Source organism: Emiliania huxleyi, assembly GCF_000372725.1.
Source record: "Emiliania huxleyi CCMP1516 unplaced genomic scaffold EMIHUscaffold_52, whole genome shotgun sequence".
Classification (NCBI taxonomy): domain Eukaryota; phylum Haptophyta; order Isochrysidales; family Noelaerhabdaceae; genus Emiliania; species Emiliania huxleyi.
Genome location: NW_005198091.1, coordinates 366,822 through 388,560, shown reverse-complemented (window position 1 = coordinate 388,560; position 21,739 = coordinate 366,822). Strand labels below are relative to the sequence as shown.

The 21,739-nt window shown below is 65.4% G+C and overlaps 7 protein-coding genes across 7 annotated transcripts in view; 3 read left to right on the top strand and 4 right to left on the bottom strand.

Annotated features, from left to right (window-relative positions):
• Window positions 1-3,578: 3,578 nt before the first annotated feature.
• Window positions 3,579-4,355, top strand: EMIHUDRAFT_212376 (hypothetical protein; the record flags this gene model as incomplete). Its single annotated transcript, XM_005766223.1, has 1 exon — window positions 3,579-4,355. The coding sequence occupies one exon, from the start codon at window positions 3,579-3,581 to the stop codon at window positions 4,353-4,355; it is 777 nt and encodes a 258-aa protein (XP_005766280.1).
• Window positions 4,356-4,911: 556 nt separating this feature from the next.
• EMIHUDRAFT_212375 (mitochondrial import inner membrane translocase Tim10) lies at window positions 4,912-5,423 on the bottom strand (the record flags this gene model as incomplete). The annotated part of the gene is made up of 3 exons (XM_005766222.1): window positions 4,912-4,980; window positions 5,092-5,261; window positions 5,372-5,423. 3 exons carry the CDS (start codon window positions 5,421-5,423, stop codon window positions 4,912-4,914), a joined length of 291 nt encoding a protein of 96 aa, XP_005766279.1.
• Window positions 5,424-8,895: 3,472 nt separating this feature from the next.
• Window positions 8,896-10,062, top strand: EMIHUDRAFT_212373 (hypothetical protein; the record flags this gene model as incomplete). The annotated part of the gene is made up of 3 exons (XM_005766221.1): window positions 8,896-8,931; window positions 9,460-9,905; window positions 10,014-10,062. The coding sequence occupies 3 exons, from the start codon at window positions 8,896-8,898 to the stop codon at window positions 10,060-10,062; spliced, it is 531 nt and encodes a 176-aa protein (XP_005766278.1).
• A 1,415-nt stretch (window positions 10,063-11,477) lies between these two features.
• Window positions 11,478-12,550, bottom strand: EMIHUDRAFT_451917 (hypothetical protein; the record flags this gene model as incomplete). The annotated part of the gene is made up of 4 exons (XM_005766220.1): window positions 11,478-11,749; window positions 11,824-11,853; window positions 11,927-12,004; window positions 12,086-12,550. 4 exons carry the CDS (start codon window positions 12,548-12,550, stop codon window positions 11,585-11,587), a joined length of 738 nt encoding a protein of 245 aa, XP_005766277.1. The 3' UTR covers window positions 11,478-11,584.
• Window positions 12,551-13,818: 1,268 nt separating this feature from the next.
• EMIHUDRAFT_451916 (hypothetical protein) lies at window positions 13,819-16,799 on the top strand (the record flags this gene model as incomplete). The annotated part of the gene is made up of 9 exons (XM_005766219.1): window positions 13,819-13,859; window positions 13,964-14,025; window positions 14,310-14,404; window positions 14,910-15,203; window positions 15,441-15,626; window positions 15,730-15,891; window positions 15,987-16,103; window positions 16,173-16,278; window positions 16,351-16,799. The coding sequence occupies 9 exons, from the start codon at window positions 13,819-13,821 to the stop codon at window positions 16,641-16,643; spliced, it is 1,356 nt and encodes a 451-aa protein (XP_005766276.1). The 3' UTR covers window positions 16,644-16,799.
• A 386-nt stretch (window positions 16,800-17,185) lies between these two features.
• EMIHUDRAFT_103691 (hypothetical protein) lies at window positions 17,186-19,918 on the bottom strand (the record flags this gene model as incomplete). Its single annotated transcript, XM_005766218.1, has 2 exons — window positions 17,186-17,266; window positions 17,357-19,918. The coding sequence occupies 2 exons, from the start codon at window positions 19,916-19,918 to the stop codon at window positions 17,186-17,188; spliced, it is 2,643 nt and encodes an 880-aa protein (XP_005766275.1).
• A 757-nt stretch (window positions 19,919-20,675) lies between these two features.
• The window catches only part of EMIHUDRAFT_212369 (hypothetical protein), a gene marked incomplete at both ends in the record, with an annotated part of 6,356 nt that continues 5,292 nt past the window's right edge, over window positions 20,676-21,739 (bottom strand). The window contains 2 exons of the mRNA XM_005766217.1: window positions 20,676-20,780; window positions 20,846-21,067. Coding sequence (XP_005766274.1) covers window positions 20,676-20,780; window positions 20,846-21,067 — 327 coding nt within the window. The remainder of the gene's footprint in view (window positions 20,781-20,845; window positions 21,068-21,739) is intronic.

The following is a 21,739-nucleotide window of genomic DNA, read 5'->3' as shown; positions in this document are numbered from 1 at the left end:
GAGGGGGCGAGTGAGGAGGAGGGGAAGACAGCGGAGAGAGAGCGACGGCGAGGCCGACGGGGCGCGGGAGGGGAGCGGCAGCTAGCAGCCTTGCGGGCGCACCGGTGAGGCGAGAAGGCGGGCCGGTCGAAGTAGCGCGCCGCCTTCTCCTCCCGCATCCCCTCGCCGCCGTTTGCCTCGTTTACGTCGGAGGCACTCACGTCGGACTCGGCCACGTTGCGCTCAGAGGCGACTCGCCTGTTGATGGTCTGCGGCGCGGGAGGCTCGGGCGGCGCCTGCGGAGAAGGGCGAGGGGGCGAGGGGAGCAGTGGGGCGGACGGCGCGCACTGCGGCGGCTACGGCTGGCGGGCGGCGGCGGCGGTGGGAGCGTCGGCGGACGGTTTGTGGTAGAGTGTGGCAGAGGCGGAGGCGCCGCCGAGGCGTGTGGTGGCGGCTGCAGAGCGGCGGGGCGCCTGCAGCTCGATGTCGACGGCATGGCGCGGGGACTCTGGCTCCCGGAACTGGTTCAGGCCTGCGGTCGCGGCGAGCGCGGGAGGTCGGCTCTCCCGCCGCCTCTCCGCCGCCTCTCCGCCGCTGCCTCTCCGCCGCCCCTCCGCCGCCCCTCCGGCGCGCCAGAGAGGCGGGAGGGCGGGGGAGGGGGGAGGGGGGAGGTTGGGGAGGGGCGTGGAGCGGACCGATGGACGAGTAGCGGACCGCCTTCCCCTCCGTCGTGATGTGGCTCTCGTCGTACAGCGTGCGGGTCGAGAAGAGTGCGAACCCACCTCGGCCGCACACCGGGGCAGCGAGTGAGGTGGGGCAGCGGTGAGGTGCGGCAGCGGGTGGGGTGCGCCGGCCCCTCCCCTCACCGCGGCGGCGGAGAGGGCGGGGGCCGGTTGGTGAAGGCGGCGGGGGCGCGCACCCGCGGCGATCATAAAGAGCTTTGCCCACCACTCTGCCGGCACAAGGTACCCGTCGAGCAGGTCCCAGAACCCCATCCACAGCAGGATGCCCGCAGCTATCGAGGTGATCGCCTCGCAGACGGCGAGCGGGTGGAAGTAGACGGGCCGCCGGCCCTGCGCCGCCCGCGCGCGCGCGATTGTGAGGCCCGACAGCAGCGCCGACATGAAGAGCGCCGAAAAGATGAAGGGCCACATATAATGGCTCATAAGCCACGGCAAACGCTGCCCAAACAAGACAAACTCGTCGTCTTCGTCGACAGCGTCTGTGGCAGGGCGAGTCCTCTTCCGCAGCATCCTGCCAGCCACGCGAGCGACGCCGCCGCCAGCGTCGTGCAGGCCAGAAGTGGAGAGCTGGCCGACGCCCTCGCGAACAGTGTCGGCCAGGCGAGCGCCGTCGAGCGCCGCAGCTGCGTCACCGATGGTGTCACGCACGGACGCGAGCGCGCGATGGAGGAGAGATTGAGACGAGCTCATCGACGAGGTTGGGCTGCACGCAGAGCGGCGCCACAAGACAAAGGTTCTTTTTTTTTGAGAGCGCCTTCGTTGTTTTTTTTTCCGGCTTACAAGGAGGCAACCTTGTTTTTGTGTTTGCAGATATCCATGGCTGCAGTCAGAGAGAGAGTTTGTTGCAGTCAGTGGCGGGCGACGCCGCCAACATCCTGCTCGTTCTCAACAGCACGGTCGTCTATCCTCGTCTATCTATCTATCTACCCCCGAGCCCCGTCGTCTCACCCCAACCAAGTGCAGCAGACATCAACAAGCAAAGACTTCTCGTGTGTCTTGGTTGTGCGACTCCGACTCAAGCTCTCTCCCACAATCTCTCGCACAATCTCGAACCCAGTGAGCGCGGCAGTGTAGATGACTGCCCCATCCTCCGAAGATTCGTTCATTCACCGGCTTCTCCGACTGCGCTGACCGCTGAGTGGTAGGGCCCCCAAGGGCCTAGAAATCGCGCCTCCCTCCCTCTCCCTTTTCTCTCTGGTTGTAAAGTCGTATCCGCACTTGGATCTCTTGGAGCACTTGGACTTGGAGAGCAGTTGCCAACATCACATCCAGGGCCGGGGGGAGCTGTGATTCGCACCCTCCCGGATGATCGGTGTCGGAAGAAAATCCGCGCCGCGTACAGTCTGTTGCGGGCATTAAGAAACGTCGCATTAAGAAACAACACAACACAAAATTAAGAAACCACGCCAAGCGACTTCTTCTCGATTTCCGCGAAAATCTAAGAAACCACGGCGCGCCGCAGGCCCGCAGGCGCGGCCCCGGGAAAGGGCCCACACACGAGTGTGAACAGGAACCCCGCTCAAATCTTCTCTTCGCCTGCGGCGCGCGCACTTGTCATTTTGCCCAAGCAAGTCTGCGGTGTTCTGGGCGGTGTGGATGGATGGAGGTGTGTGCGTCTTCCTGTCTTCCCAAGTGGGTGGCAGACTGCTGACTGGCGCATCGGTCCAGCGCTTCCTTATTGTCATTTTACGTGCCGCCCCGCATGCCGCGGCTCAGCTTCAGGTGAGTTCATCTTGCCGGCGGTACCCAACGCTGCTCGAACGGCAGTTGTCGACCGCCGGCAGTTGACCGGCAAGATGAAGTCCACTGCGCTCGAAAAGAATACCACCGGAAGCGCCTCGCCGAGGCGCACAATAGTCCCCGCCAGCGCCACGCGCGAGAGCATGTGTCCAATGTGCAACGCGGCGGCGCGATGAGTCACGGGACGACCGACGGAAGCCGTCAAGCCACAAAACTCGCTCTCGCTGTAGAGCAGGTTTTCACCGATTTGCTGTGGGCGTTGGCTGAACGATAGTGCTCAAACCGACCAAGTTAAGGTCATCCACGGGTGTCCGCGGCCCACTGTGCCCGCTGGTAGGACTCAGTGATCGCCGCAAACCCTGTGGTCAGCTCCATATGATCTCGGATATTTTTTCTAGGCACCGTAACACCAAAAAACTTTTTTTCAGTGAGGAATGTCGTGCTAGTGTCTGGTGTCTACTAGCCCCGAGTAGAGGGGGCGTTCCGCTGCTAGGGGAAACCCGGAGCGCAGAGCCAACCCTCGGGGACCCGTGTTTACTTTAAGGCCCCCCTTGCCCTGCGAACGCGCACTCCCCCTAGGGGTCAGGGCTCTCTAGCCCGTAGCCCGATACCGACCATCCGGCCCGCTGGGTGCGCTTCTTAGCTCCTCGGCCCTGGATGTGAGGTTACCGAAGACTGCACTCCAAGTGCTCCAAGTGCTCTTCGAGTGAAAAGTAATCCGAGCAAGCACGCGGAATTAAAAGGGGCGGTTTTCGAGGGGGAATCTGAAGAATCGGCAATCGGCTCACCACGGACCCCCACCTCCTCGAAAAACTTTTCACTCCAAGACATAGTACTTTTTAAGGTGCTCTACAACCTAGGCTGGCTTCTAAAAATCTCTCCCAAAAGATATGGCATTGCAGGCCATTTAGGGCCCCTCCCTTAGACGATCACTGAGTAGGCCGAAATCCCCACTGGGCCGGGAGCAACCTTAAGCGAAAATTGCTGGAACGAAAACGGCACTAGTTAAGGGCAAAAACCGATTTGCTGTGGGGGGCGTAAGAAACCACGGCGTCGGTGGGTGTCTGGAAAAGGCTAAGAAACGGCGCTGCATACCCGGTAGCTCCAGCAGCTGATATGGGCCCAGGTCCCCTCATCGCGCTAATCGTCACCACACCAGCGATCACATCGGCGCTCTTTCGGAGCACAGCGCCCACTGTGCCACGCTCTGCCACCGCCGCCGCTCTGCGCTGCCGGACGGTGCTTTCGGCCGCCGGCCCCGCCGAGCTGGAAAAGACCGCCGAGCTGAAGAGGCTGGCGCGTGAGTTCGTTCTGAACGACGGCTTCCACCAGCCTGCCAAGCCGGAGATGCTCAGCGACGACTTTGTCTGGTTCGGCCCGATCGTGGGCCCGCTCAACAAGCAAGACTTCCTGGGGACCGTGGGCCTCTTCGCCGTCTGGGATGGTTTCCCTGACATGAAGATGTCGCTCTCCGACTTCACACAGGATCCGACCGAGCCCAACCGATTCTGGGCCATCCTGCGGCTCTCGGGGACGCATTCTGGCACGCAGCAGTCCGGGACAGGGATGAGTTTCCCTCCTTCCGGCGCAGCACTGGACGTCGGGCCGCAGTGTGTCAGCGTGACCTTCGACGAGGAGGGGCTCGTCACGCGGTACACGGGGGGCTACATCGTCGATCGGCGGCAGGGCACGACGGGCGAGTTCGGCGGCTTCTTCGCAATCACAAAGACGGTCGGCGGCTTCCTGCCTGGCATGCGACTCGCCAAGGTTTTGAATTGGGTGGGCGCAAAGCTGAAGCGATTTCCGAAAGCCCGCTCGCACGAGGCCGACCTGCCCACGCGGTGGAAGGGACAGGGGCGCTCGCACGGGGTGCGCACGGACGAGGCGTGGTGACGCCTCTGTTCAAGCTGCCCTGCGTGTTGTGGGTGTTGTCTGATGTCTCCTCCAACTCCGTTTCGTCGTCGTTTGTCTCGTGACTGTGTCCGGCTCACTGCTCACACACAAAAGAGAAGAGTCAAAACGTGTCGCGCTAGCGGAAGTGAGTACACAGTTACGGGTTAGGTCACAGGTGCACAGGTAGCTGCGACGTAAAAGTCTTTAACTGGTATAAGAGAGGTTTTTTTATAGAGCGCGCGTAGAGCCCCCCCGGTCGAACACTGCCGCGCGCCGTACCCGGGACGTATACGCTCTCTGTGACGCTGAGAGCGACTCTGCGGTGAGGCAGACTCATCAGCTCCTGGGGGAGAGAGACAGTCTACTGCAGCAAGCGGCGGTAATAAAAAGGTTCGCGAAGTGGAAATGGTGAACCGAACACGTTTGTGCACACCACCACCGTGCGTACCGTTAGCCCCAGGCGGGACCCACAACAGTCGGCCGCCGCGTTTATATGATAAGTGCCGCGTGGGAGAGAGCGAGAGAAGGAGAGGGAGAGAGAGAGAGAGGCGGGCGGCTACCCTTGCTGCGCTGCCGCTTCATTCTGCTGCGCCGACAGCTCGCCAAACCGCTGGCCGACTCGCCCCTGCGTGCGTGCAGGGAGGCGGTCATCAAAGCGGGAGGGTGCGGGAGGGGAGTATCAGGTTGGCGGGCTCCGTGGGCAGCGGTGGGCTGCACGCGCGAAGGGGAGGCCCACCGAGTGTTTCAGGTACTTGTTTGCACATGTCGTCACGCACTTCTCCTCGGGCGCCGTCAGCGCCTTGGATCGGAAGCCGGTGACGCACTCCGAGAAGCAGCGCTCGACGAGGCCGTTGAACATGCGGAGCGTGTCTTTGAGCTGCATCTCCTCCAGCCGCTCGAGCATCTCTGCGGCGACGGGGTGCGCAACGGTGAGCGCATGGCGGGCACTGCAGTGCAGCGGCGGTGACGGCAGTGGCAGCGACGGCAGCGCGTGACAGAGAGGCGGCTTGGTGCACCTGTCCGCTGCTCTGCGGATGCGTGCTCCATGCTCTGCATGAGGGACTGCATGGCTCCTAGCCGCGGTTTCAGGCGCCGCAAACGACGAGTCGCGGCTCGAAGTCGGGAGACCAGATCGTTGTGAAGACTGGGCCGCGCGCCCCAAGAATTTAATGTGCCAAAGGCGCGACGTCGATTGACGATCTGCTTTTGACCCATCAGTCTCCCAACATGTGCGACATTAGTCAAAGAACTCTCGCTTCACGGCGGTCCGCACTTCTCCTCCTCCTCAGCCTCGCTCGTCGTCGACGAGCGCGTTGCCGTCTTGCTTGTCCTCCTCGTCGCTGTCGCCGTCCTCCGCGTCGAGATCCACCTCGGTGACCGTCGCGCCGAGGCGTGCGGAGGAAGTCGGCGAGGGTGCCAGTCGAGGCGGTTTGGGCGGCGATGGGAAGCACCCAGGCTGTCTTGATGATGCTCTTCGGGCCCTCCGGGCGCCGGGCCGGGGAAGACGAGGTCCACGTAGTCGACCGTGGGGAACTTGGCCTTGACGTAGTCCTTGAGGTCGTACGTGTTCTTGCCCATCAAGTCGGGAGAAACGCGGTGCGCCTTCTTTTGTACCAGGCTAAGATTGAGAGCAGCGCTGCTCTCAATCCTAGGAGTCGAAGGATTGTGAGCAGCACTCCTCGCAATCGTAGCATCTCTCTGCGATTGTGAGCCCTTACGCTCGCAATCCTACATCTTCTAGGACTATGAGCAGCTCCGCTCACAATGATCCAATGTGATGACTGGTGACGCCCACGACTACTACCAGCGCGCTCACAATCCGAGCAAACTCTAGGGTTGCGAGCAGCTTAGCTCACAATCCTAGCAACATGCCTCCGCTTGCGAGCAGGAGCGCTCGCAATCCTAGAACTTTCGCCGATTACGAGCGACACCGCCCACACCCCTTCGAGGATTGCGAGCGGGCCCCTCACAATGGGTGCGATCATCACTGTTTGGATTGTGAGGAGACCCACCCGGCGCGCTCACTCACAAGCGCTCGTGGCTGGAGCGATTGGGAGCGCCCTCTGTGCGCTGCTAGCAGTCCTTGGATCTTTGGTACGATTGTGAGCGCAGCCGCTCATAGTCCTACAAGATGTAGGATTGCGAGCGCTCCTGCTCGCAAGCGGAGGCATGTTGCTAGGATTGCGAGCGCTACTGCTCGCATTCCTAGACTTTGCTCGGATTGTGAGCGCGCTGGTAGTAGTCGTGGGCGTCACCAGTCACATTGTGAGCGGAGCTGCTCATAGTCCTAGAAGATGTAGGATTGCGAGAGCGGCCGCACTCTGCTCGCTACCCCCCCTGCACAACTAAGCTCATCCCTGCTGCTGGTCTGACCCCCCCAGCAGCAGAGCGCTCCTGCTGGGGGGGGGGGTCCCGACCCCCCCAGCAGCAGAGCGCACTGGACCCAGCTCTCCCGCCTCCTCGCCGCCGCCCCCCCCTCTCCGCCCTCGGTTCGTGTTTAAGCGGTACTCGTACGCTCGAGGCGGTTGTGTTCGCCGCGCCTTCGAGCCCAAAGAGCGTCGCGCCTCCATCAGTAGTCTCATCACCGAGTGATTGCTGGCCTGTGGCGTATGACCTCGCGCGGATATCACCAACGACGAGCATGCGAAGATAGGGAACAATATCTTGTACAGCCCGCTGTGCTCCCCGCTGTGCCACGGCGTACGATGGGCTGCGAGAGCCGTATCTTCCCTCCTTGAAGCAGAGGAGCCGCGAGGCACGAGAGGCGTAGAAGAGAGGCTGGCGTGCCCCGCACCTCCCGGTTGGCAGTAGGAGGGCCCGCCGGTGAGACCACTGATTTTGATGCCGACTATAAATTCTCGCCACTGGAACGCATGCTACTTACAGCTGCTGTCTGTACAGAGATGCCAGCACCCCCCACAGGCAGAGCGCTCCTGTGGGGGGGGGGTCCGGACCCCCCCAGCAGCAGAGCGCTGCTGCTGGGGGGGGGGGGTCGGCCATGAGCTTAGTTGTGCAGGGGGGGTAGCGAGCAGAGTGCGGCCGCTCCGAGCGTAAGGGCTCACAATCGCAGAGAGATGCTACGATTGCGAGGAGTGCTGCTCACAATCCTTCGACTTCTAGGATTGAGAGCGAGCTGCTCTCAATCCTAGCCTGGTACGAAGGAATGTTCACCCGCAGTGCGCGTCGCAACAGGGGGAGGCCCGCGCCCTGCCCCCGTGCCGCCGGGTGCAACCTGTCCTACGCGAGGGAGCTCCCTGGGACCCTGTCGTGTGGGTGAACCCTGCCCAGCCCCCCTCCGTGTCGCGTTGCGTTCCCCACTCTATCTACATACACTCTATCTTCCTTGCTCTGCAAGATGGGGGCCCTCTCCCATCCCTCGTTTGGCGTGACCGTTATCTTTCTTTGCTAGAAAAGATGGGACCCCTTGTCGCGTGTGGCGTGTAGTCAGCTGCCCCCTCTCCCGCGTGCGCGATGCGCCCTTCCCCCTCACCCTTGCAAAATCCTGCAAAGGTGGGGACGTCTGTCCTCGTCCCAGCCCTAGCCTGGGATGCAGCACGTCCGTTTACTTTCTTTCTTACTCAGCAAAAGGTGGGGACGTGTCTGTCCTCCCCCCAGCCACAGCCCTATAGCTTGTGGGCGGCCGCGACTTTCTTTTCTCATTGAGAGACGCCGCAGCCGGCGGCGTAGGAGAGGAGCGCGGTCGCGGACTCGTTGAGGGAGGGTGTACTGGTTAAGGTTCTTCGGGCCCCTTTAGGGGGGCAAACCCTGCCCGGCCCCTAGGACCCCAGGAAAATGGGCAAAAACGGGGTGATTTCGGTCATCCGTCAAAATATCTGAAGATCCCAATATAGGATTCTCCCCAAACCTTGCTCAGCTGATCCAGCCTGGGGGGAAGGCCAGCCCTGGCCAAAGAAACCAGCACCTCATCGGGCTTGCCTTCCCTGAGCGTCACAGCTCGGTGATCGCGCCGGCCGGACACCACTGTGACGTCCGTTCCGGGCATTTGAACGCGACCTTCGGGGGCGAAGGCATGGGCTCTATGGCTCAGACTGGACTCCTCTTGGTCCCTTCTGATGCCCTAGGCCACACCTGGGCCTTACCTGGGGTCCTAGGGGCCGGGCAGGGTTTGCCCCCCCCAACTGGCCCGAAGAACCTTAAGAGATAGTAAAGAGGAATTGAGTGAGCTCACATAGCTCACGTCAGTCAGAGCATTGTAGCGCTCCACAGCGCTCTACGACTACATCTCTACAGCTGCTACAAGTGCTCCACACTCTGAACATCCTCTGGACCCAGGACCCTCCCTCCTCGAACCTCCCTCAAGGTATGGCGACGAAAATGTTGCCCTTCAGCGCGAGAAGGTATTGGCCACACTGGGAGACGGGTTCCACCGCTGGCCGACCGCACTGACTTGCACACATCTTCGCTGCCAATTTGCCAAATATGTCGACTTCGTGAACGGCGTGTAATCAAACTTGTCATCAATCTTTACGAGCCCGCCCGACCAAGCCGCCGACGCGCTCACCTTCCGTGTGATCGATATATGCCACCTCTCCTGCCGCCCAACCCAACCGAGACCGTGTTCGCCGCGCAACCACCCGTCATCACAGAGACGCGACGTCATCTCGTGGCCTACTGGATCTCGCCGTCGCCCCCGCCAGCGCCGATGGCGTACAGAGCGACACACCCTCCTTCCTGGCTCGGCTCACGCCCGCCGCCGCCCATGCCGCCACCACCCGTGCCACCCGCGCCGCCCATGCCACCCGCGTCGCCCCTTCCGTCTTCGCCTCCGCCTCCGTCGGCGCCCACACCGCCGCCTCCGCCACTCCCGCCGCCGCCTCCGCCGCTCCCACCGCCGCCTCCGCCGCTCCCGCCGCCGCCTCTGCCGCTCCCGCCGACTCCTCCGCCGCTCCCGCCGCTGCCTCTGCCGCTCCCGCCGACTCCTCCGCCGCTCCCGCCGCTGCCTCTGCCGCTCCCGCCTCCTCCTCCGCCGCTCCCGCCACCGCCTCCGTTTCCATCTCCCTTGGCGACGCCACCACCGCCTTCGTCTCCTTTGGGTCAGACCGCAGAAGTGCCTCTCACCGCAGCATGGCGCAACGTGTTACAGGGAGCAGAGGTCGCCGACGACGCGCTGCGGCAGCGGCTCCGGGCCAGCGGTGTGGGCGGAATCGAGGACGACGGCCAACGCTTTCGGGTGGGGTCGTGGCAGTTCCAAGTCGACCAGCCCGTGCTGGTTGTGGCCGCATTCGTCGGGGGCTTTCTGGTTCTGTGCCTCAGCTTCGGCCTCGCCTGCTCCTGCCTCATTTACCGCGTGCGCTCCGGGCAGCCGAAGGGGCTCTCGCACGTCCGGATGAGGGACGAGGGCGGCTTCCGGACTCCCAGCCCGCCCCGCGAAGCCAGCACGAAGGTCGATCTGCCGAAAGCCCGACCACACCACGGCGAGCACGGCGTCCCCACCAGGACAGCGCCGCTATCACCGTACCCCGTCTCGGAGAGCAACAAGATGCTTGGGCGCGACGCCGGCGCGAAGGCCGATCCGCCGAAAGCCCGACCGTTCATGGCGGTGGCGGCGGCGAGGCGGGAAGCGGCGGCGAGGCGGGAAGCGGCGGCGAGGCGGGAAGCGGCGGCGAGGCGGGAAGCGGTGCCCAGTGTCCCCACCAGGACAGCGCCGTACCCCGTCTCGCAGAGCGACAAGGCCTTCTTCATTTGAGACCTTGGCACGTGCCCGGCCGACGCAAGAGGGGGAGGGGGGGAGGGGCGCAGGCGTCGTCACCGAGATGTAGCACGTTTAGGGTACAGGGCAATAAGGGTGCGGTGCGCTGTGCGTGGGATCATTTTAATCATTTTTGTACAATTTTGTCCCTGGGAAAGAGTGCAGAGAGGAGAGAGCAAGGTGTCATTTCCGACTTCCTGGAGGAAGTGTCCGCACGTCGCAAGTGCCCTGCACAGTGCCGGAGCTCGCCACCGCGCCAGACCGACCCAGCCGGAGTTTGAGAGTCCAGAGAAAAGAGGCCAGAGACGCAGAGAGGCTATAGTGCCATTTTACTGTGGCACAGCTCGCGTTACAAAACCTTGATTTGACCATTTGCGCAAAAAGGTAGATGTCGGTGCCTTCCAGAGGCAGCTGCGACCTCGCCGAGTATAGACGGTTGCACACAGCAGGTGGCGCGGTGTGCAACCGTCCACTCGGCGGGGTCGCAGCTGCCTCTGCGTGTCCTGGGGATGTACCTTGGTCGCGCGCCGGAGACGACTCGACGCCGCTGAGATCGGAGATCAAGCTCTGACAGGTCGCACGTCGCTCCTTTGACGCCGACGTGACTCACCCGTGCAGATCACATCAGGACACGGTCTCGACGCGCTCGGTACGACGCCTGCGACCCGTCTCGGGTCAGGTGGCACGACGCTCATCGCGCCTACCAGCGCTGCCGTACAGGTTGCCACGACGAGGTCGAGCAACGCTCGCCGAGCCTTCCTTTCCATCCCATTAGGCAGCCTGGGAACGGTGGCGGTCAGAGGCAAAGCCTGCGAGGGGTGGTGGAACCACATGTCACGGCTACTGCCGGCTCGACCCCACGATAGCCTCCGAAGGCTGACTTTGCGGCACCATCATCGGACGATGTCGACGAGTTGGGTCGCTCTCGCGGTAGCCAGATGACCTCTCTTCCTAGGAGCATCGGCCATGGCCGCAGGGAGCGCGGGGGAGGGCGCTGGAAGCAACACGGAGCTCCGTTGGAGACGTTTTCAAGATTAGCGTGTCAGAGTGAAATGGCACTAGCCAGAGAGGGGAGAGCGAGAGATCTCTTGTCTACGCTACACTCAGAGCGCAGAGTCAGTCGAGCGCTCTACTTCTAAAAAAAGCGTAAGATCACAGGGGGGGGAAAGGCGGCAGCTAATACGAGCTACAGACGGCTAGGTAGGGGTAGGGCGCCGGCCGCCCCCGGGGGGGGCAGTCTCGGCACAGTCCACAGATCTCGAGCGTCATGCGTGGGACGCACACGCAGGTCGCAGCACACGCACCCTCACGCCTCAGCCTCACGCCCAGACGACGCGCCGAGACGCGGGGGTCGCGCGGCCCAGTCAATACTTATACTCTACGTAGCGTGTGGTGATGCGAGCCGCTGAAAATCACATGCGAAGCCATCTGATTCTGAACGCCGTACATAACACGGAGACACACTAGACAGTGCGTGCAGCGTGGCCGCCGTGTTGACTAGAGTACGTTACTGCGCGTGTCACTCTCTCTCGAAGCGCAGCCGCGCCTTGGTCACGAGCACGGGGGTCGCGCCGCTCAGGTCCGCGAAGCCCGTCTGCGTCGGGTCGAAGGTCGACGTGATCTCGAGCCCCTCGATCCGCGCCACCGCGCCTGGCTCGCCCGCCGGCTCCCACTTGTACTTCGCCTGACACCGCACTCGTGCCATCTCGGGCGATCTCCGGCCATCTCGGACCATCTCAGGATGATCTGCCCACGTGCCTGCACGCGCGCAGCGAGGATCGTCGGCACCTACGACGCGAGGTTGCCAGAGGCCCGAGACTGTCCGAGATGGAGAGAGGACTGACGTGCGGGTTGGCGGCACCGAAGAGAGCACGCCCGACGAGCCCGCGTCCGCGATACGCGCGTACTCGCTCGTGCCAAAGGCGCCGTCGAAGGGGGCCTGCTCACAGCTTTGCGGTTGCGATGAGCTCGGCGTTTGGCCTCGGTGTGCGAGCGGCGCCTCAAAGCTGCGCTTCGTCACCTTTGTCTCTACGAGGCTCGATGTGCTCACGCGAGCCAGCGTGAGCACATTCGGGTTCGACGGCTCCCACCGCGCCTCGAGGTCGGCAAGCGCGGTCCCAGAGATGGCCGCGGTGCGCCGCTCCGCGTTGAAGGAGCGGTCGGCGATCACCGCCCTCTCCGAGTCCTGCACGAACCGCTGTTCAAACGTCACTGGCGGCGCGACAAGGCTGTCGCGAGCCTGCCTCAGCGCCTCCCGCGGCGCCGCGGTCTCCCCGAGCGGCGTCTGCACGTCCACGACCTGCCGCGTGACCCTCCAGCGCCCTCTGAACGGCGGCGGGAAGGCGATGTCCGGCGGGCCGTAGCCTGGCAGCAGCGACGCCGCCTTGCGGACCTCCTCCAAGCCCGTCGCACGCGATCGCTGCGGCGGAAGCGCGGCCAGGAGCGAGGCGAGGGATGCGAACGAGCGTCGGCTGTGCGCGAGCATGAAGCGAGGCGAAAACCAGGAACGACGAGTCGGCGCGGCTCTTCACAACGTCCAGGTTCGTTGTGAAGAGCTGGGCAAAGGCGCGACGCTTCGATTGACGATCTATGCTTTTGACCCATCAGTCTCCCAACATGTTGTGTGACATTAGTCAAAGAACTCACTTCACGGCGGTCCGCACGTGAGCACCGCGGCGGCGCGGCGGACGTCCTGTGAGGGGGGGTGTAGAGGATGTATGTAGAGTGTAGAGCGCTGTAGAGTTGTAGAGATGTAGAGCGCTCTGGAGTGCTGTAGAGCTCTACATCCGCCGCGGGACGAAGCGCCTGCGTTGTAGAGCGATGTAGAGCGCGATTTTGTTATAGAGTTTCTGTGGTGGTGGGTTCGTTGTGAAGAGCTGGGGGCGCGAGCATGAAGCCGAGGCGAAAAAAAGCTCCGGCACGGCAGTCGTGGCTAAATCTGGCTTTAGGTTGTCCGTTTTCTCTCTTTCTTTTATCTGGGCAGGTTGTGAAGGACACCTTCCCGGCGTGGACACGACTAACTGACGGATCCGCGCCTGACAATCGCACGCGCCGCGGCGCGGCGCGTGCGACTGCATTTGCTTTGAAGTTACATGTAAAAGTCGACACAGAGCGGGTGTCGGTCGCGTTTGTTTGTGCGTTGTCCTCCATTTTCCTTCCTCCTCTGGCCCGCCCGTCCGGGAAGCACCATCAAGCTGCTGTGCGGCCCCGGCACATCGCCTCCCCTGGCTTAGCTAGATTGAGAGATATTGTGCAGAGGTAGATGGTTAGTTCACTCTCTAGTCTCTGGTGTACCTGTGTTAGTGCCAGTGCGCGCCAGTCCCGTGCCCAGTGTTGTGCGAGGGAGTTTTGTTGTAAGACTCTAGTCTCTACAAAAACACAACACTTCACCTCCCACACACAGAGCTCGTCCCGGTCTGTCACGGCCATCCTCGTCCTCCGGCGGGCCCCCGGCCGCGGCGCGGTGCGGCGGCGTCGCAGATCCGATGGCAGAGCACCGGGACGCGGTCGGGCGATGCTGAGGCCAAACTAGGCGTATGCATTGCCTATCCACAGGGCTATCACCTGGACCTATCAACAGGCGCCTGCGGCGCTGTGGTCAGGAGCTGCTGCTGTTCACACCTGCACAGACTTTGGTACGGTAGGGTAGAGGATAGTGCGAAGTAGAAAAGACGGAGAGGAAAAAGAACTGTCCAGACGCTGTAATGGAGTAAAACGAACGAAGACCAACTGGGATTCCCTGTGTGTGGTGCGATGTCCTCAGCGTTCCGGACCTGGGCGAGCCGCTTCAACCCGTTCGCCAACGCGCCCGCCGCCGCCGCCCCGAGCTCGAGCTCAACGAGCGGCCTCGCGCCCGAACGTCCTCCACCCCAACCTCCTCTTTGGCCGCTCGCCGGAGGCAAGCGGGGCGTCTGTCGCACGGCCGGCGGGAACACCGGCTCCTTCGAGGAGTTGTGGAACGTCGGCGAGTTCACGTGCCAGGTCCGTGGGGCTCCTGCCCTTCTAGGATCGCGGGTCGCTCTCACATACTCGTGAGCAGACACCCGCCTCCGCGCCCTCGCTCTCCCAGGCACGGTGCGACCTCGCGCCGGACTGCGTCGCGATCCAGTTCGTCTTTGGGAAGTACAAGCATTGCGAGCTGCACTAGATGCGGCAGCTCTGTGTGCGGCCCGGCGTGCGATGCACAGGTCCCTTCCTCGTGCTCTCCTCTCGTCACGCTCTCCGCCCGTCTGTCCCCCGCGCAGGCGAGCTGCACAGGGAGGCGATCTCGCACGTGCTCCCGTCGGGCCACGCCGCCTGCCGCATCCGCCCCAACTACTGCGACCCGGCCAGCTCGTCCGTGGCCTGCAGACCCCTCCAGCCAACCCTCATCCCGAGCGCCAGCGCCGCGGGGGTCGCCTCCGGCGAGATTCGCCGAGATGGAGCCGAGAGGAGTGGCGGCGAGACCCTGAGCTCGACACTGTCCGAGTGTAGGCCGCTACCCGATCCTAGCCGTCGCCTACATGCCCGGCCCTCCAGTACCTCTCCCGCCCCCGGCTCCGCCGTCTCCGGGGCCGTCGCTGCCGCCGCTGCCGCCGCCGTCGCCGCCGCCGACTCCGCCGCCGCTGCCTCCGACCCCGCCTTCCCCACCGCCGTCGCCGCCGCCGACTCCGCCGCCACCGCCTTCCGCCCCGCCGTCCCCGCCGTCCTCGCCGCCCCCCTCACTGCCCCCCTCGCCGCTGCCGCCCCCCTCTCCGTCACCCTCTCCGCTCCCCTCACCGCCGCCGTCGATCCCCTCGAACCCGTATGCGCCGCCCTCGCCGCCGCCTCCGCCCTTACCGAAGGGGCCATCTGCCGCGTACGAGATACGGGTGAGTCACGCGCCGGACGGGGGCGAGCGGAGCTGGATCCTCCTCTGCAGCGGCAAGGAGGTCGCAAAGATGGAGTCGGGAGGCTCGAGCGAGGCGCGCAGCTTCACCGCCATTGCCTCCCCCGGCGCGGGGTGCGAGCTCCTCATGCGCGACTCCTACGGCGATGGCTGGAACGGAGCCACGTGGACCGGCCTCGGGCAGGTCATCACCTTCCCGCAGCCAAACGACGCGCTCACGCAGAGCCGTGGCTGGTCTCGCCCAGGCCAGTTCAGAGCCGTCTCCTTCACAGTCCCGTTCGAGCCGCCGACGCCGCCGCCCCCGGTGCCGCCAGCCCAGCCTATGCCGCTGAGTCCCCCACCCCAGCCGCCTCCTCTCCGCCCGCCCGTGGCACCGAGTCCGTCGCCTCCGCGCTCGCCGTCCCCCCAGCAGCCTCCGCCGCCACCCCTGCCGCCCGTGCTGCCGCCGTCTCCGCCGCCTTCCCCGCCGCCTTCCCCTCCGCCGCTCATCTGCCTGCAGTACGTGCAGGGCGCCGGATCCGACTTCTCGCGTTGCGTGGGCTCGCCGGAGCTGCACCTGCGGCGAGCAGACCTGCGCGGGCTCGACCTGCGCCTCTCCACCTTCACCGGTGTCGACCTAAGCGGCGCCAAACTCGACGGCGCCCTCCTGGGGGAGGCCAACTTCATCTCGGCCAACCTTAGCGGCGCCTCGCTCGTCGGCGCCAGCCTCGAGAAGGCGCGTACCTCTCACTCACTCCACTCCGACCTCCCGCGCCCCTCCCTTCGGAAGAAGGCTGCTCGCTTGCTGCTGCGAGTAGGCGGACTTCACCGGCTCCGACCTCACGCGAGCCGACTTTGGAGGCGCGAGGATGAAAGGCGTGACGCTCAAGTTCGTCGTGAAGGGCGTCGGCGCCATCTTTGACAAGGCGGACCTCCGCGGCGCGCAGATCACAGACTCCTTCCTCACGCACTCGTCTTGGGTTGGGACGAACCTGCGCGAGACGGCGCGCTGAGGCTGCGCGCGGCCGAGCGGCTGCTGTGAACGGCGGCTCTTCACGCGTGCAGGCGTGGACAGGCGATGGAGGACATGCGGCTGATGGGGTCGTCGTTCGTGGGCACCGACATGAGCGGCACCAAGCTGGTCGACGCGAGGATGCAAAACTCGACCATCACTCACACGTCCTTTGTCGGGGTCGAGACGACGACGGCGCAGCGAGCGGGAGGAGGAGGAGGGCGCTCACCGTTCGCCCGCTGTGAGCAGGCAAACCTGGCCGGCCCGTGCGACCTCTCTGGCGCCGCCATCCACAACAGCTCCTTCCGCGGGGCCTTCCTCTCGGGGGTACGCCTCATCGGCGTCAGTGCGCAAGGCGTTGCCGTCTCGCCGCGCCGTCAGATGGGCCGAGACCGGCAGAGGTCACGCACGATCCGCCGAGGCGTAGGTGTGGACTTTGGCAGCGCCTACCTCGGCCTCGCGGACCTGAAGTACGCCGAGCTGCAGAACACGACCTTTCGTGCCGCCACCGTCACCGACGCGAGATTCGACCACGCAAACGTGTCGGGCGCCGATTTTACGGACTCGGTCGGCTTGGAGAAGGCGTGGTTCGGGAAGGTCGTCGGCTCGCCAAGGCTTGGGGGGTATTCGGTGGTCATAGGACCCGGTCCCAAATGGTCTGTCTCGAAGATGACCGCCCTTGTCGGCGCGACGCCGACGGCGATCCCGATCGCCGGCTGACTTGGCTAGGCTGACTTGGCTAGGCTGACTTGGTACTTAATCAAGTCACATGAAGTAGATGGACCAAGGCGCCAGAGTGGGGGGCCGTCGCTCGGTGCGTGACGGGGCGCGCGAGCAATGACCAATGTCCAATGTGAAAAGAGGAAAATCCAAAAAGAATTTTAGTGCCCTGGGCGCAGCGGTGGCTCACACGTCAGTCGTCACAGTCCACTTGAGCAGGTTAGAGTATAACGACTTGACAGGTTCGGGTCGAGGGGAGTCATCAGTCTAGCAGCTAGCACCTACTGTGCGAGTCCCTGTCATGTGCTACTCCTAGGGTCAGTTTGACGACCTGGCCAGGTCGGAGCTCTCGCGCAGCAAACTTTACAACAACCAGGGAGGACCCAGCCTCTGCTCACTGGCTCCCGGACGTCTCCCTGCTCGACTCACGGCTTCCGGACGTCTCTGCGGACCCACGACTCCCGACCCTCGGCGACATCTCTCCGCCTGCGGGTTCATCTCTGAGGGCCGATAATGCTTTCCACATCTCGTCCAGAATCGCATCAACGCCACTTGCGGCCGGCCTTGGAAGGGGAGGCCACCATCTTGTTCAGTGACTCGACCATCGCCTCAAGCGATTCCACCTGCGATGGGACGGGATGCGTGCGTCAAGTACGGGCGCGCACTCGCTCTACTGGTGTGGGGCGAGACCCGGGCACGGGCCAGGTCCGCACCTTGCCACGCAGCTCCTGGTTGATGCTAGCGAACAGCATGTTCTTGGCCTGCAGCTGCACCGCCTTGATCTCCTCCTCTTGCGCGTCGGCGTGCGCCTCCGCCAGGACCGCCTCTGAACAAGCGCGCACCTTCCTCTCCACCGACAGCTCCTCCGTGGTCGCCGCTAGTACCGCCTCCACCTGCGCCTGCAGCTCCAACGCCCGCGCCGCCGCCTCCGCCTCCGCCGCCGCCTTTTCGTTTGCCGCCGCCGCCGCCGCCCGCGCCGCCTCCGTCGCCGCCCGCGCCTCCGCCGCCTCGGTCGCCGCCGTTGCTTTTGCTGCCTCCGCCTCCGCCCGCGCCGCCTCCGCCGCCGCCTCCGCCTCCACTCGCGCCGCCTCTGCCGCTGCCGCCTTTTCTTTTGCCGCCTCCGCCCGCGCCCGCGCCTCCGTCGCCGCCTCCGCCGCCCGCGCCGCCTCCGTCGCCGCCGTTTCTTTTGCCGCCTCCGCCTCAACTCGCGCCGCCTCCGTCGCCGCCTCCGCCTCCACTCGCGCCGCCTCCGTCGCCGCCTCCGCCTCCACTCGCGCCGCCTCTGCCGCCGCCGCCTTTTCTTTCGCCGCCTCCGCCTCCGCCCGCGCCGCCTCCGTCGCCGCCTCCGCCTCCACTCGAGCCGCCTCTGCCGCTGCCGCCTTTTCTTTTGCCGCCTCCGCCTCCACTCGCGCCGCCTCTGTCGCCGCCTCCGCCTCCACTCGCGCCGCCTCCGTCGCCGCCTCCGCCTCCACTCGCGCCGCCTCTGCCGCCGCCGCCTTTTCTGTTGCTGCCTCCGCCTCCGTCTGCGCCGCCTCCGTCGCCGCCTCCGCCTCCACTCGCGCCGCCTCCGTCGCCGCCTCCGCCTCCACTCGCGCCGACTCTGCCGCCGCCGCCTTTTCCTTCGCCGCCTCCACCTCCGCCCGCGCCGCCTCCGTCGCCGCCTCCGCCTCCACTCGCGCCGCCTCCGTCGCCGCCTCCGCCTCCACTCGCGCCGCCTCTGCCGCCGCCGCCGTTTCTTTCGCCGCCTCCACCTCCGCCCGCGCCGCCTCCGTCGCCGCCTCCGCCCGCGCCGCCTCCGTCGCCGCCTCCGCCTCCCTCCGCGCCGCCTTCGTCTCTGCCGCTGCCGCCTTTTCGTTTGCCGCCGCCGCCGCCGTCCGCCCCGCCTCCGTCGCCTCCGCCGCCCGCGCCGCCTCCGCCGCCGCCGTTTCTTTCGCCGCCTCCGTCGCCGCTGCTGCCTTTTCTTTCGCCGCCTCCGCCTCCGTCCGCGCCGCCTCCGTCGCCGCCTCCGCCTCCACTCGCGCCGCCTCCGTCGCCGCCTCCGCGACCACTCGCGCCGCCTCTGCCGCCGCCGCCGTTTCCTTTGCCGCCTCCGCCTCCGTCCGCGCCGCCTCCGTCGCCGCCTCCGCCTCCACTCGCGCCGCCTCTGCCGCCGCCGCCTTTTCTTTTGCCGCCTCCGCATCCGTCCGCGCCGCCTCCGTCGCCGCCTCCGCCTCCACTCGCGCCGCCTCTGCCGCCGCCGCCTTTTCTTTTGCTGCCTCCGCCTCCACTCGCGCCGCCTCCGTCGCCGCTGCTGCCCTTTCTTTCGCCGCCACCGCATCCGTCCGCGCCGCCTCCGTCGCCGCCTCCGCCTCCACTCGCGCCGCCTCTGCCGCCGCCGCCTTTTCTTTCGCCGCCTCCGCCTCCCTCCGCGCCGCCTCCGTCGCAGCCTCCGCCTTCACTCGCGCAGCACCCGCCGCTGCCGCCTTTTCGTTTGCCGCCTCCACATCCGCCCGCGCCGCCTCCGTCGCCGCCTCCGCCCTTACCCGCGCCACCTCCGCCGCTGCCGACGCCTCCGCCCGCGCCGCTGTTGCCTCGGTGCATGATGCAGCCGCCGCCTCGCTAGCCGCCTCTGCCGTCGCCCGCGCCGCCCTCTCCTCCGCCAGCAGCTGTGAGAGCTGCGCCGACTCCCTCATCGCCCCATCGAGCTCGGCAGCGCGCGCCCTCGCCGTCTCCTTTGCTTGCGCCACAGACTCCTTCGCCGCCGCCTGCGCCGCTGTCTCCGCTGCCGCTCGTGCCGCCTCTGCCGTCGCTAATGACGCCTCGAGCTCCGCGCATTTCTTGGCGCCCTCCGCCTTCGCCTGGTCGAGAGCCTTGGCGTGCGCCGCCTCAAGCGCCATGCGCACCGCCTCTATCTCCTCGGAGGCTCTGGCTCGCGCCTCTGCCGCTACGCTGAAGGCATAGCCGTGGGTCTCCACTGCCTCCGCTGCTTCCACCTCCGCCTCTGCTAGAAACGCCCGGGCCGCCTCCTCGTTTGCCCTCGCCGCTGTAGCCGCTGCCTCCGCATCTTTTGCCCGCTTCACAGTTGCGGCCGCGGACGATGTGTCGAGCTCCATCGACGCTCGCGAGAAGTACTCCATCGACGCCGCCTTGCGTGCAGCGTCCTTTTTCGCCTGACCAGCTTCCAGCTCTGCATCGTGGCGCGCGTCACGGGCCTCCCGCAGCCGCCTCGCCGCCGCCGCCTGCTTCGCCTCCGCGTGGAGGAGGATCTCTGAAGCGGTGCCGATGTATTCGACCATTTTGCTTTGTCGCACGCCGTTGACCACCGCCAACCACGGCGTCTGTGAGAAAGAATTTTGACAACACATGACACTACGCGCTCCCCCCTCCCGTTCCCCTGTGTCCCTGATCGCCCTTCCAAAATCCTGCTCGTGCAGGTGGGGTCACCTTGTCCTCCTCCCATCCCTCGTGCGGCGTGTTTTCTTTCTTTTACTGACTTGTGTTGTTTACATTCTTTTACTAGGCACAAGGCTCCCATCCCACCTTGGGTTGTCTCCTTTATTTCTTTCTTTCTTTGCTATCTTTACTAGGCACTAGGCCCATCCGGCATGCGCCATGCCATCCCTCTCTTGGTGTGTGGTTTTTTCTTTCTTTACACTGGGCACGGGACTGGCGCGCACTGGCACTAACACAGCTCACAGGGTACACCGTCCGAGAAAAGAAACCCGGCGAACCGATCCCACCTAAACAAACACGGCTCCTGTCACCTCCGCCATGTAGAAAGAACGTGTACGTTGACCGTGCTCGCCAAAACGCAAAAGACGCGTTCAGCCGACCAGATCCACAACCTGCGACCCGCTGCGCCATAAGCATATTTTGCAGAAAACGCAAGTGACTCTCCGGAGGCGCCGATCAAGAAAAGAAATACCGGGGTCGGAGAAGAGAAGGGATTTAGGGCTCAAGCGCCACGGCCAGAGCTGGCTCCCCTCCCTCGTCGCCTCCCTCATACTCACAGCTTTTCGACTTGGCGCTTCACGCGTCACCAAACTAGTCTAACTACATCCCCGGGCCGCGCTGCGACAGCTTGGTGTTCCGGCTGGTCTTGGACAGGCCGGCCACAAGAGTGTTCAGCGACTCGACCATCGCCCCGAGCGATTCCACCTGCGATACGGAAACGGGGCATGCCCGTGAAGCATCTTGCACATGTCCGCCCAGGCGTGCGGCACGGGCGAGGCCCACGCCTTGCCGCGCAGCTCCTCATTCGCAGATCGCAGCGCCATATTCGTCCGCCGCTCGAACGCCCTCTTGCTCTCCTCCTCCCGGCGGAGGCGCTCCTCCTCTTGCACGTCGGCGTGCGCCTCCGCCAAGACCGCCTCTGAGCAAGCGCGCACCTTCCTCTCCACCGACAGCTCCTCCGTGGTCGCCGCTAGTACCGCCTCCACCTGCGCCTGCAGCTCTAACGCCCGCGCCGCCGCCTCCGCCTCCGCCGCCGCCTTTTCGTTTGCCGCCGCCGCCTCCGCCCGCGCCGCCTCCGTCGCCTCCGCCGCCCGCGCCGCCTCCGCCGCCGCCTTTTCTTTCGCCGCCTCCGCCTCCGCCCGCGCCGCCTCCGCCGCCGCCTCCGCCTCCACTCGCGCAGCCTCCGCCGCCTCCGTCGCCGCCTCCGCCTCCACTCGCGCCGCCTCCGTCGCCTCCGTCGCCGCCTCCGCCTCCACTCGCGCCGCCTCCGCCGCCTCCGCCGCCTCCGCCGCCCGCGCCGCCTCCGCCGCCGCCGTTTCTTTTGCCGCCTCCGCCTCCGCCCGCGCCGCCTCCGCCTTCGCCTCCGCCGCCGCCTCCGCCGCCCGCGTCGCATCCGCCGCCGCCGTTTCTTTTGCCGCCTCCGCCTCCGCCCGCGCCGCCGCCGCCTCCGCCCGCGCCGCCTCCGCTGCCTCCGCCGCCTGCGCCGCCTCCGCCGCTGCCGCTTCTTTTTGCAGCCTCCCGCCTCTCGTCCTTGCGCCGCACTCCGTTGTGCCGTCTTTCCGCCCTTCATTCTCTCTGTCGTCCTCCTGACCGCCTGAAGACACTGTTTTCTTTTTTAGTGGTCTTCTTGACTTCCGCCCAACATGTTACTTTCCGTCTGTCTT